This window comes from Papaver somniferum, chromosome 2, assembly GCF_003573695.1.
Source record: "Papaver somniferum cultivar HN1 chromosome 2, ASM357369v1, whole genome shotgun sequence".
In the NCBI taxonomy this organism is placed as follows: domain Eukaryota; kingdom Viridiplantae; phylum Streptophyta; class Magnoliopsida; order Ranunculales; family Papaveraceae; genus Papaver; species Papaver somniferum.
The window spans coordinates 91982036-91996996 of NC_039359.1; the positions used below are offsets into that span (position 1 = coordinate 91982036).

Consider the following 14961-nt stretch of genomic DNA (forward strand, 5'->3'; position numbering starts at 1 on the left):
GGGAGTTTAATGTATTTTGAATTTTGAGGATTTTGAGGGAGTGCAAGAGAGTGTAGGGAGTTTGAGAGAGTTTGGTGTTTGAGTTTAAGGAGTTTGAGAGACTCTTCCAAAATCTCTTGTAATGAGGCAAAAATACACTGTAAAATCCCCGTAACTCCCCAAAACAACCAACTCCCTAACATTTTAGAGTTTTACCATTAACAAGGAGTTCACGAGTTTCTTTCAAACTCCTCCACGATTAACGGGGGTTTTCTAAGAAGTTTGGGACTCTTCTAAACTCTCCCACAACTAACAAAGATTTTGGACTCATTCGAACTCCCCACGACTAACGGGTAAAAAGTGAACTACACTCGCTCCTCATCCCCACCGAAGGAGTAACCCCCGAAAACAAAAACTTTATCTTGGCTAGGTAAGTGGCTCACACCGGGTTAAACCGGTATCACCAGATCCACGAGTCCTTATAGCAAGTGGAAGTCTCGTCTTTATTTCTTTTCGTTGTTTTTGGCGTGAGATCCATGTCAAATAGGACTGGTAGCTGAATTTCTTCTGAATTCCCTCGATATATGTACTTCCAACAAAGAGAAAATTGAGAAGAAACCAAGAGAGTGAGTACACACACGTCTAAATATTCCTTGTGCCATTTGACAGTTCACACAGTTCGCATTGCATTGTATTAATTATCTCTTTTGTTTGATCGGATCGAACAAAACCCTATTTTCTCTTTTTGAGGGGTCGATCGATTAAACCAATCGGTCGATTTCGTCCTCAAAGATAAACAATGATGATGCAAAAACAGAAGATTAGTCCTCCCAAGCATCGCCATGACGGAACTTCACCTCTACCACTGGGAATGGATTGGAGTCCTCCACCTAAAAAATGGGTAAATTTTTCATCGATTCTTTGGTTTTGAACTGATTAAATTTGCTTGAGATTGACGATTTTGATTAAATTTGTGGATGTTGAAACCTTGTGAAATTGAATTTTGGATTCTGATTAATTTGGTGTACTTTCTGGATTTAGGAATTACATTGCGGCGTGTGTTTTGTAAGCCTACTGTGTGAGTTATGAATTACGAGAAAAATAAAATTAAATGGAATTCATGTAGTTGTTGAAGATCTACAATGGGTTTATGACTTGGACTACGGCACAATAGTTGGATTACTAGTGATTAGTAGTAGCAGATCCAATATATACTTACATGAACAACCTCAAAAGTGCAAGACTCGCAACCATAGTCTACTCATGGATAATACAATAAGTCGGGATCTGGATCACTAAGATTAGATACCTGATTACACTGACTTAGCCAAAGTTCTCATCTTACTGGTTGGTTGGGCTGGTCAGTTCCTTATGATTGCATCTGTACTCTATAATTTATTGTCTTAGATGCCGAGGAATTACGTCTTGTTTCTTGCTAATTTGAGTCTGATTAAACAGGTATCTTTTGTGACTTGTTGGTTTAAACTTTCATCTGAAAGTAGAGGTTTACCTTATATTAGCGCCACTTCAAAATGTTAGGCTGCTATTTAGTAAAGAGTATCAACAAAATAAACAGGAAAGATGTCTGGAAACATCCTCAATGGAGTAACTATTTTTACAATTGCAGCTCCATTTGATTATTATTTATGTCATTTTAGGAACTTCAAACTGAACATTATCAATACTACCAACCTGGTCTGATATGCATAAAATATATATATATATATATATATATATATACCTTGAGCATCTAAAAGCAAAAGAGTTCCACATATGTTGATTATATGCGTAACTTAACAGATCGATGTTTTGTTGTTGTCGTTCACAACTTCATTCAATTATTATATGTAGTCTGTTCTCGTGTTTGGCCTCAGCTTTATTTTATTTTTCAGTCAAATATAAACCAGATGAGTATTTTAATTTTCGTAAATGCTGATTGCATCTCATGACCTCACACGTTTTCATTGATTTCTGTGGTCTATTTCCTTGATAGTTTCTTTTTTTCAAGTATTAAACAGTTGAACTTTTAAATTTTCCTTAATTGTAATCGGAATTTAATATACTTTTCGCGCTCTCTTAAGTATTCTTTAATGCAATGTAGTTTGCTGCTCATATGCTTAACTTTCTTATAATTATAAGCAACCCTTTTTGATTTTGTTTTTATCTTTGATACTGAATAAAGGATGGAAGAGCCACCGTCTGGCCACATGATTCTCAATCAGGATGGAGTTACTGTGTTACGATTCCTTCTTGGATTACCCTACCCAAGTCGAGTGATGCAGAGGGAATAGTGGTATGTACTTTTGTTTGTCTTTCCAAAAAGGAAATCATTTTTTATTTAAAATTATTATGGACTTCCAAAATCATTATTCTGTTTGTTTAATTAAACACGTATCTGTATATTGTATTCCAGAAGACATAAATGGCGTACAAAAATGCTTATTTGTCTTTTTCTGTAATCTCTAGACCAAACAAGAAGCATGATATATTGATATACTAAATTCCATTCGATCACAGTTGTATCACGAAGTCAGAGCTATACTCCAGACAAATTCTTGTTGCCATACTTCTTAGTTTTTTCAAATATCTTACCTTGTAAATGGCCTAAACCGGGCTATATACTCTCTGTTCACTTTGCACTAGCAAGGCCCTTTTTTGAGAGCACTGCCACAATAGGGAAAATAGGACTAACTTGTAGGACTGGGTCCAGAGCGTCAGGGTTGAAAGAATAGGTATGATAGTATCAGTCAATCTATGACAGCTGATGGTCTATTAATTGATAAGAAATTGGTATAACTTCCAGGGAGTGCATTCAAACTGGTTACTGGGTAAGGAAAAAAATCACACTGATCGAACTGTTTATTTATCTAGTAGGACATGCTGGGACATCAATGTCCCAGAAAAGTAGAAGGTCCCATGTCTTACTTTTAACGTGCGCAAGGAGTTCCGACCTCATTTGCCTGTCTATGGCACATGCAGAGTGACATGTCAGCCAAAGTAGAAGCTCTCATGTCTCACGTACTTGCGCAGTTTATGAAAATGAATTATGCCAAATATACTTCGTCTTTGGCTAAGCCTCAATGGAGGTTTAGCTGTTGGAGTAGAGTTGAAACTTCAAGATCCTGCTATTGAAGCACAGCAGGGATTAGATCCCAAGAAAATACTCATCATGACCAAGTTTGCCCAAGACTTCAAAACTGAGACGGTCCATGCTCTATTTAGAATCTGCCTTTCTTCTGGTAGCTTTACTAGGAAGCCATTTCTGAAAGTGGTTTGCTTTTAGAAAACATTAACATACATGGTTTACCTGAGTATAAAGAAGAAAGCGAAGCGATGATTCAAAGATTGCACCTACTTTTCCCCAACGAGCATTGTTTGAAGAATTTGATCCAGTTTGCTTATGCTTGAGATGAAGTACCAAGATTGCAACTATATTGTGATGTTGAGAGAACAACTTGGTGTCTCATTAGTAGCTGAGCATGCTTTAAGTTTCACAACAAATTGCTTGATGTGGTGAGTAACTAAAGTGGAAGTAATCGAGGCTTAGTAGTCTTCAAGCACATTGCATCCTTTTGTATGAAGTATTCTCTTAATACTTGACATGTCTCAGATTGACTATTGCACTATTGCCATTTCCTTTCATTTGTCGGAAATTGATTTTGGACAATTAATTGTTTGATGTGTCGCCTAGTTCAAGCATTCTTACCTTAACATCCATATTGGGCAGTTTTACAGGGTCCAAGTTGGTATTCAATCACCAGATGGGGTTAGCACAGCACGAGGAGTTCTTCGAAGATTCAGTGATTTCATGAAGCTTTTCTCTGATGTAAGTTATGATTATTCATTTTTCTTAGATCTACACAAGCAATATTCTTTTTGTACTGCTTTGGTGTAACTCATGATCATCAGTCTAATTGCGACTATCTTTTGTTTTAATAGCTCAAAAGGGCGTTCCCTAAAAAAAATCTTCCCCCAGCACCATCGAAACACGTACTGAGAATAAATTCCAGCAGATCACTGCCAGAAGAGGTAGGTAATTACATCATATTTTTCTAGCTTCGGTATGATGTGCTCTTTTTATTACAGAATTTATTGGATAAGGTCACTCAGGAATTAGGAATTATTTCCATTGCAGTTGAATCGTTCACCTTAAAGTTTTAAACTCGGTATTTACTTAAGAAAGTATTATGGAAGAAAGCCTAATTGATTAAAAACTCTACAGAGGGTATCTTTTTATACTTTGTTTTCAGCACAAATATTCTTTATAACTAGAAAGGAAAAATAAAGGCACAACCACACAAGTAATTACGTCACATTGTATTACTCATCTAAAATCCATCTGGTATTTGTAAACTGAATTGTGACGCTTGTTGTCAAACTTAGGGCCAGTTTCTAAATTGTATTGATTGTTAATGTGCTTAAATGGTTAGTTTTGTTGCAGAGAAGGTCTTCTTTGGAAGAGTGGATGCAAAGGCTACTCTCTGATATTGATTTATCTAGGAGCGTTCCTGTGGCTTCATTCCTCGAGCTAGAAGCTGCTGCTAGGTCTTGTAGGTGTCTCCTTATTGCATCTCTGTGTGTTATCCATTTTATAGGTCAGACTAGTTTTGTGATTTTTTTCCATGTCTTACTTACTGTTCGTATCAGCATTTCAAGATAAGCAATCGCCTGCTGGTACTTCGTCATCTGCTCCTGGTTATGGAAGTGATAGGGCATACGAGGCATCTGAGCTTGGAACACCGAGGCAAGTACGGGAATACAGCTCTGAAATCGGTACGGAGGATCTTGACCTGGATCAAGATTTGGCCTCCCCGATAGAAACACTTACATTTAGCATGTCCAGCGATGATAATGGTTTTTTTACGGGGAGAAATATGCTAGAGAAGCTAGAAGGGTTTCCCAGGCATAAACTCAATGCAAGCAAAGAAAGTGGTCTTGTAAAAGATGTAAGTGATGTTTCCAAGCTTGGATCATTTTCTGGGGATAGGATGGACTGTCTTTCTGAACCAGAGTACGGTAGGTTGGCCAGTCATGCTAGGAAACATTCTACGGACAGTGTTGGAAGTGACATAAGTTCCGTTAGAGGTAGTGAAATATCCAATACTGGGATAGCTAGTTCACTTGGTGATGGTTTCCTTGAATTCGGTGGAAGTGCCGAAGCTTCAACAACAGAAATGGAGTCTCCCAATACACAAATTGTTCTTCCATTAGATCAGCGCCAGAAAATGAATAGAGTTCTTCTCACCATGCAACGGCGATTAGGTACTGCAAGAACGGACATGGAGGATCTTATAGCAAGACTAAATCAAGAAATTGCGGTGAAGAATTACCTTACAACCAAGGTATGCCCTTTTTGTTATTTGTGCAATCTGGAAATCTTTCTTTTCAGCGGATGCATCTCTGAACTTCCACAAACTACATATAAGATGTTACTGTTTAGTTTTTGACATTTTTTCGTGGTGATATCTCACGTAAGGCTTGGAATACGGATGTGATATTTTTGAATCCTTGTTTATGGTGGCAAATATAAACTTACACCAAGAACTAGTTGTTGGATCATCTACCTGAGCGGTACAAAAATGTTGCAAGAGACTAAAGTCTAAAAGTATGCACAGGCTTGTTTATCAGCTCGTTATTTTATATATCATAGATAAGCACTTCAACAAATTTATGTCCTTATGTTTTATTGAGCATATATCAGCTTCCCGACATCATTTCCACATTCTGTGTATTCAATAAGCAAATTTTGTCTTTTTGGTTAGTAGGTCCAGCTCGTATGTGTTTGAAACATTCCCAGATATGTGTCTGTACATGTTGTAGAGCCGTACTTATGCACATACATAGTGTTGATCACTACAATACTGCATGTTTTTGCCTAGGAGATTTTACTGAGGAGTTCACTGTGTAAGTCTAGACATAAGCTAGTATGTTTGTTACACTCTTGCTGTTGGTGGAATTGATAATTTGGTGAAATATCTCCCCCTTTTTTTGTCGCTTGCAAATATACCAAATGGGATAGGTAACAACATTGTGACAACGGCGAAAATAATTTTTAACTTTTCTTCCATTTTTTTTTGTCTACGGGTGGTCCAGTGGAATATATAATGTGTAAGATATGAGAGGTTTGTGGTTTAGTTTTAATCTAGCTCTCAGGTTGAGAATATTGTCTTTATCCCACCCTTTGTGGCATGTCATCTGTCGCTGCTGCCACTTCGATTACTTTCTATTCTACTGAAGGAAACAGTTACTAATCACCATCCTGATTCTCGTTTGCTTCCATGTCAGTTACATTTGTCCTTTCATGGTTGAACCTGTTCTGGTGTTTCATGATGTTCATTTCCCTAAAATTATCTAGCAAGTAATTTTCACAGTTATGAAGCAGCAGTATGTAAATGTAAGCACCATAGATCCTTCCATATGGGAACAATTTAGGTTAGTTTTACATCTCCATGAAAGAACTGTCAAGTATGACAATTGTTCGGTGACAAGTCCACTTGCTCCCCATATTACCAAAAAAAGAAGAAGGTTGTCTCCTTTTACAGCATATTTGTACAAGCATAATGGAAAAAAGATGATGCCAGTCATTACTCAAGAGGAAGATAGGCACCTCATAACGAAAATGCTACTTGTAATTAGGTAACAGAAAGACATGCTGAAAAAAGCTGCCATGACTCCACCCTCTGCCATGTTTTCAGTGTGAATCTTCTTAACACGGAGGGTAAAAGTCTCCTTGAAAGTGATATAATAGTAGAAGGTTCAGAATTAGTTAGTAGAAGCAATTCTTACATAGCCTTTCTCTTTGTGGATTGTTATTTTCTATATCTGACGTGATAGATAAAGTTGATGATTAAGATGCTGATGTTTCAAAGCCCCAAGTTGATTTCCTATTTCTTCTTTGAATGGAGAAGTCAGCATTATATTGCTTAGTTAGTCGTGTCTGACCTGTCTTATTCATTTACAGTTTAGAAAAAGTACATTGCAATATGATGTAAACCTTATGTTATGGTAGTATGCTCGAACAAAAACATCAAATGATTTGAATATGAGTCTGCTGTGCTTGAATGGATTTCCATATGGAACTTGTTAAATTGGATGATTCATCTTTCTCGTTAAGTATATTGTTGTATCATTTTAGTCATTGTGCAAGGAGTTTGATATATAATATATTTATGATCATTTTGTTGCTCAGATTAAGGATTTGGAGGTGGAATTAGAAACTTCCAAGCAGAAAAGCAAAGAGAATCTTCAGCAAGCCATCTTAGTTGAAAGGGAAAGGTTTACCCAAATGCAATGGGATATGGAGGAACTTCGTAGAAAGTCTTTGGAGATGGAGATGAAATTGAAGTCTGAGCAGGTTCTTTAGTAGCACCAATTCTACTCATAGATTAATTGCTATGTTTACTTCATGTATGAGTTTCATTCTTTTAGCTGTATTTTCAGGATGAAAAAGCTCGCACGGAGTCAACAAAAACATCTGCTGTCTTGGAGAATGAATCTCTGGTCCAGGAATTGGACTCCACTAAACAAAAGCTTGTGAACTTGCAGAAGAATCACGAAGAGCTACTTTTGAAATCAAAGGCAGATACAAAAGTTCTCATTAGAGAGGTTAAATCCCTCAGAAATTCTCAAATCGAGTTAAAGCAGGAACTTAGTCAGTCACTTACGGAAAAATCTGAGCTCGAGGTATATGGGAGTTTTTTAATAATTGCATTTTTTACTTTCTTGGTTAATAACTGGAACAAGAGCGGCTGAGTAAAGATTTGATATGAAAAAGTACTTTAAGGATGTGACCAGTGACATCCTTACATTTGGGTGAGCTGACTCAAGTAATCAACCAAGAACCATCAATTTCAGCTGCCTATTGAGAAAAATGCATGTGGTAGATTATTGGATCATGCTGAGATCTTAGTTACCAGTGTTGAACTGGCTTCCTAAATTTTTGAAATATAAACTATGCACATTTGACTTAGAGAGAGAATGGACATTCCTAGTTGCTTTGTCTGAGACAAGCACATCCCCAATATATATTTTTTTAATCTTTTTATGAGGGCTTCTAAACTATGTGTTTGAGTAATCCACCTAGTTGATTTGATGTTTATTGTGTGTTTTCTTTCAAAAATTTCAGAGAGTTCTTCAAAAGGAAAAGCGAAGAACAGAACATGCAATAAACAGTAAACAAAAGCTACTGCATGAATGCGGAGTTCTTCGAGATCGTCTTCAAGAGTGTAGTGTTAATCTCTTTGAAGAAGAAAAAGATAGAATCACAGTGGATACTTCATTATCAGATGCTTTAGATCTCTTGGCAACCTCTGATAACAGAATTGGCTTACTACTTGCAGAGGTAATAATTTTTCATCTCTCTCTCTTTCTCGTTAATGCCTTTTCATTGGAGGTAACGAGGAATACTGTTTTATTAAGTAGTCAAAGTATTCCAAGCTGCAGAAGAAATTTAGATTCAGCTTAATTCTCATTCCTAGGAGGCTTACTTTCATTCCTAGGATATCTGGTTGTGACCAGAAGTAATCAAGATTTAAGACTAGGATATAAGCTTCAAACTTGAGCTGACATTAATGAACGCAGCCAATTTATCCCCCAAACTGTTTATGAACTGATTAAAGTAACACAATTTACTGAAGTTAGGTAAAACGGCCTCCTTGTTAGACTTTTTCCAGTAATATTTCCCAACTCGCTTATTGGTATACCAGACATTGGAGATGTGCTTCTTTGGGTACTTTTGTTTCCTTTGTTCCCAAAGAAAGAGAGTTGTTTTCAGATTATGTACCAACCGTTGCTCAATAGAAGAATACTGAAAAAGGTCTAGAAGACGAGCATGCAGTAGTACATTGGCATCTTTCTCATGGCGATAGTGTCTTGTGCTTGATTGCCATGTGTGACCAACACTGATATTTATAAGAAAACCCAATTAATCTTTGAGGGTTTTTTTTCTTAGCCATTTGCGTCATGAGTCTTTCGTAAACATGTTTTTCTTATCCTAACTGCAACTGTTTCCTTGAAAATTGACTAGGCACAACTCCTTGCACAAGTTGATGGTGATGATGAAACCTCTGCTGTTTACGCAAGCAACGGTCAAGGTGTTGGTAATGGCGAAAATCTAGGAACAATGGATTATGAAATTAGGAAGATGTTAACAGACATCTTCATTGACAATGCAAGACTGAAGAAGCAGGTAAATGGTGTTGTCCGTTGTGCGCTTAAAACAACCCTGAAGCCTGAGAAAGATGAAGACAGTGAAAAAGAAGAGGAATAGCTATCATCTGGAAAGATATTACTAGAAAAATGAGTTTTGATGGTGAAGGTGTAAATTTTTTTAGCTCTTGTATAACTTGTAGGTTAGAAAGCTAGGTAAGCTTTGTTCCTCATCCCACTCTGTAAGAAATGTGATTGTATTCAATTGTCAAAGTTACTGAAACAAGTACAAGACCGAGTCTTATATACAGATAAGACTTACAGGTAAGAGAAGGAAAATGGAACGGAAAGAAAAAGATACAGGCGGTGAATTACAGCTGTAATTAGCTATCATACACACCAAATGGAACACTGCCATTAGTTAATATATGAGCATACGGATTGCTCAGTCAGCAGTACATAACTGCTTCTAACTCACTCCTGGAAATGTATTACTGAGCATATCCTTTGCCCCAATACTGGTGTTAGAATTTGCAGAAGCATTTCTTCGTTTAATTTTGTGGTTTCGCATAATAGAAAAAGTATTTTTTTTCCCGAATTGTCTCATAATGGATCGAAGGATAAGATAAATATTTTAGTATGTGAATGTGAAAATTGAAAGTCTTGGAACGTTTCAGGCTCATGGTCTTTGTTGATCTATGGTACTCATGCATGCACGCAGTTTGGTTACCATGTGCATCTCAAAGGAGGCACGTCTTACTCCTAAGTAGTCCTTTCATGCATGTTGGAAGCATTGACATGTTCCCTTGTACGCGTGCTATAACTTGGGTAAGCCAAACTCTACTTTAGGGTTCAAATCTGATACACCACTAGAGTAGTGTTTTTCATCTCACTTGCGATGAGAACCATATCCGATAGGATATGCCATTCCTGACGAGTCATGACCTTCTCCCGTACGTTGTCAGTTTATTTAACCGGCCCACGATGGGTACAGTTTGCAGTGTTGCTAGTATACTGAATTACTTAGGAGTGTATTATAAGATAAAACATCCTTACCCTTTGGAGTGGTACACCCCCAAATAAAATGGTACCCCTGTTAGCAACCTTGCAGTTTTAGCCCTTTGCTGCTCATTCTCTTTAGCTCACTGACATGCATCATGCATGTGTCAAACAAACACAAGAAGTTGTTTTTCATTGCCTCATTGGTAATTAGTCCAAAAGTCTCCAAACTTATCTTCCTTTTATATATCCTTTGCTTGTGAATGAAAAAAGATTTTAAAATGGCACCCGCAAAATATAAAGTAAAAACAAATTCTGTGATCTTGTCATGAAAGTATTCTTTAGGTTTACTACCCAACAAATGTGAGGCGTCTTTCTATACTAGAAAAAAAGAAAGCAAGGCATCTGATTCTGATGCTAAGCGGGGTGCATATTTTAGAAGAAATATTAACCAATGAATCAAATGATGGAATAGAATAGTTAATATTAAACTTCCATGGAAATGAATATTATTAATTGACAATTATAATGTCAACTGCATTAACTTACCTTGTATTAAACGTTACGTCTTTTTTTTTTTTTGTTGGCATATTTATCATCATTCTACATGATGAAGATTCTGATCTGTATAGGGTCCCCTGAAACTGTAGGGGCATGTGTCATGGTAGCTCATTCACCGGTTGGTCGACTCATAGTTTTCAACTATATTTGTTTTCTTAAGAATGTTCAGATTATTGTATTTTTGAACTTCTTTTTTTCCTCTCACAAAGAAAAATTACGATATCCAAAATATACAAGATTTTCCTTCTTTTTATTTCTTCAAAGCATGAAATTTATTAATCCACTGAAACACTATTACATGAGGGTATGTGATACCAAGAGATTTAAACACAGATAAATCGGTATGCCAAGAAATTATAATAACATTACACTAAAGCAAAATATGAGTAGTTATTCCCAGATTAGGATTGCAGTAGGGTAGGTGTTGGAATGTGTGAGGTGGATCTGGATGAGTTTGTTGATGGTCCATAGGTCTTTGACGAATGCTTTACACAAGAAAAATTATACTTTTGATGGACATAGTTGCGTCCGTAAGAACTTGGTTGTGAGAGGTGGGGTTCGATGCAATTAATCGAGATGTCAGTCAGGCATTTGTATCCAGATGTTGCTACGCACTACCCAAACGATATTTGTCTACCTTTTTTTCCTGGCTTTATCCATAACTTCAAACTGTGTCTAAGTGGCTTGAAGCAGTATCTCCGACCTTGAAGGATTTGGTGCTAAAAAGGCTAATAAAGCTATTACAAAGATTACTAAAAAAATCAAAATTCAAGCGAAAACACATACTCTAGCCTAAGAATGAAACTTAGTCTGCCTTATTATTGCAACTTATACTACGTCTCACATTAAAATAGAACTAGGTTGAAAAAATAACCTATACTAGACAATGGTTGCTTTTTAAAAACGGAAAACAATTTAAAGAAGCTTGATCTATATTTAAGATAGGATTACGACTCCAAAAATACCAAAATACAGAAAAGTGTACTTACAAATTAAATATCGAGTAAAGTAATTACGTGGCTTAATATAATGTGGAGCATCAACCGTCCCTGAAGGACTGCTAGAATTCATTAGATTTTTAATGCTAGACCATGGTACTGGGATAAAATTGATCATGTTTTTTGCAGTGAAAGTGGTATGTCTTATTATTGTTGTTGCTGCTGCTTGTTGTTGTTGTTGCCTGATCGATGTTGTTGTTGTTACGTACACATCAAAATTTTGCTCAAAATCTTACTCTGATTGACTGACTCTATTCGGGAAATCATGGTCAGCATATGCCATCTCTATTTGGGAGATCTTAGTCAGCGTGTGTGCTTGTAGAACGAGGAGAATCAAATGAACCCATAAGCTGTAAGATGGAACATATTGTGTACTAGTATCGAAGGACTGATTTAAGTTTTCAAAAGTAGATAAGCTTCATATTGTACAAGTGAAACCGACCTATTTTGCTGCTACTGTTGTCATCGATAGATGTGCATATAAATAAATCAATATATTCTGAGTCAAGGAGAATCTAATGAACCAAAAGGATGGTTTTTCTTTCTAACATAGATTTTTGAACGAGAGATATATTCCCAAAATATTAGCTTTAGATCAGTTACTGTTTGGTTTTTATTAACAAAAATGATGTCTAATTGTGTGAGATAGTGAGGGAATCCTCCCTCATTTCTAGTTATTATTCAACTTATCTGATTATCTTTTCACTCAATTATTCTTCCCTAACTAATTAATTCTTTATAACTAGTTTCTTCCGAAAAGGAGAGGGTACCTATACACCACCAATATTTCTGTTCGTCAACCTATATAGACAAACTTTGTACAATTTCTACGTTCGTCTATGAAACTATATATACGCATTCCATCAAGAACACGTCTTGTACTCTATATTTCAAGATACGAATTCAACAAGAATGAGTCTTGTAGGATTTCCAAAGTTGAGCTAATACGAATTTAAGCACCTGTAAAACTCCTAGCAGAATCCTAATTCTCCTTATAAGTTGCTCTTGTAAATATTCAAGCATAACACTTATTCTCTTTAGAAGATTCTGAAGAAAAAAACCGGGGGTCTAACAACCACACCCAATATTTCGTTAGACAATATGTATGGACTAAATCCAATATAATTCCTAGAAAATCAACTAGACAGTCAGACTCAATCAGGAAAATATATCCAAGTGTTATATCTCTGTTTCTCAATGTAATTAGCAAATCAAACAGATAGGTATCCGTGAGCCTGATTATTATGAGAAATAACTTGAACGTTACTAAAGACCAATGTTCAAGTGTAAATTAATTGCAATCAATAACCAAAGGTCGGATTTACCAATTGATTGAACTACGCACAATCTGTGATATTTCAATTATGTAAACAAGTATAATGCGGAAAAGAAATAACACAGACACCAGAAGTTTTGTAATGAGGAAACCGCAAATGCAGAAAAACCCTGGGACCTAGTCTAGATTTGAACACCATGCCGTATTAAGCCACTACAGACACTAGCCTACTACAACTTAACTTCAGACTGAAATTTAGTTGACCCCTAACCAAGTCTCACACCGATTAAGGTACAGTCGCGTTCCTTACGCCTCTGAATCCCGGCAGGACTCTACGCACTTGATTCCCTTAGATGATGTCATATTAAACTAAGAGTTGCTACGACCCAAAGTCGAAGACTTTATAAACAAATTTGTCTCCCACAGAAAAGTCTATTCTGATAGATAAATCTGTCTCCCACAGAAGTACCTAAGAAGTTTTTGTTCCGTCAATCTCGAGCCACAGAAAAGTTTACGCACTTGATTCACTTGATTCCCTTAGTGATTAATTTTTATATCTCACCTATCGGAGATAAATCTCGAGCCAATCTTAGAGAAGATAGTACTCAATACGATAGAACAAGTAAGATAAGAACACGCAACTACAGAGAAAATAGTTGGGTCTGGCTTCATAATCCCAATGAAGTCTTCAAGTCGTTAACCTATAATGGTTTTAGGAAAAACCTAGGTTAAAGGAGAATCGACTCTAGTATGCAACTAGCATCACACATAAGTGTGGGTATTAGGTTTTCCAGTTGCTAGAGTTTTCCCTTATATAGTCTTCAAATCAAGGTTTGATAGCTTAGAAACAAAGCAATCAATATTCACCGTTAGATGAAAAACTGATTTAAGATTCAAGTTAAGTTTGCTTAAAACCAAAGCAACATCTCTCCACCGTTAGATGGTCTTAGCTTGTTACACAAATGAAATATATCTTCATGTGGATATGGGTAACCGTACCTAAACGTGTATATTGAGTTGTCTCAACAATAGTTAACCGAAGTTAGCCATATGAACGCTTTTGTATTAACCACATTCATCTAACACTTCTAGATCAAATGATAATCAAATGAATCTAATTGTGTTACTCTTAGAGTTGTTCAATTGTTTATATTCTCATAGAAGTATATAAGATATAATTGAAACAAAATCGGATTTGATTCAAGAGAATCAATTCATGAACATTTAGCCACGGTTTGCAAAGAATATTGCATTTCTTAATTTATAAATGTATTTGTTCATGAGTATGAAATCATACTTACTGATTTTAGAAATTTAACCAACTCAGTTTGCAAACGGGTACACAAACTTAAGTTTCGGACTTTGGTCATGTCCGACAGTTCGCAAACCGGTATGCATACTGTCTTCCCAGACCTAATTCAGATGAAATCGTTCACATACTGGTATGCAAACTTGGTTCCCGGACTTTAACAGTTAAAACCATTCGCATACGGGTATGCAAACTTGGTTCCCGGACCTGAATCATACCACAACAGTTTGCATACTGGTATGCATACCGTGCTATATCCAGACAATGATTAATTGTTCTAAATTCCCATTTTAATCATTGAGACATCCTTAGAAGACGACAACTGCTGTTTCACACAAACTATTAGCTTATAAGTGATTTTCAAGTGATCGGATGATCAATACGGAACATTCCGAGTCTACATCAAATGAGTGTCTCACACAAATCATATAAGATATTCAAGAAAATTTTCACATGATCATCTTTTGACTTATTATTTAGTTTCCAACAAATAAATTGTTTTCAACTAAACTCGTCAAGAATAATGATGAACGTAGCTAAAGCAAAAAGCTTCCAACACATATTTCGAGAAATAAATAAGCGAGTTAAGCTCGGCTCGAAATATCAAATGTGTATAATGTAAAAGTATATATATATATATATATATATATATATACGACTTAGTCTCAATAGGAGATAAAATAGAATAGACT

General features: G+C 36.1%; 1 protein-coding gene across 2 annotated transcripts; it reads left to right on the forward strand.

The window, feature by feature from the left end:
• Positions 1 to 512: 512 nt before the first annotated feature.
• Positions 513 to 9751, forward strand: LOC113348397 (PX domain-containing protein EREL1-like). 2 transcript variants are annotated; one of them, XM_026592149.1, is made up of 10 exons: positions 513 to 880; positions 2162 to 2272; positions 3707 to 3805; positions 3919 to 4008; positions 4421 to 4529; positions 4627 to 5321; positions 7169 to 7333; positions 7420 to 7662; positions 8105 to 8320; positions 9005 to 9751. In XM_026592149.1, the coding sequence occupies exons 1-10, from the start codon at positions 779 to 781 to the stop codon at positions 9245 to 9247; spliced, it is 2073 nt and encodes a 690-aa protein (XP_026447934.1). In that variant the 5' UTR covers positions 513 to 778; the 3' UTR covers positions 9248 to 9751. The 2 variants fall into 2 exon arrangements, with proteins under 2 accessions (XP_026447934.1, XP_026447935.1); XM_026592150.1 differs by lacking the exon at positions 513 to 880 and having other exon boundaries at positions 3715 to 3805.
• Positions 9752 to 14961: the final 5210 nt, after the last annotated feature.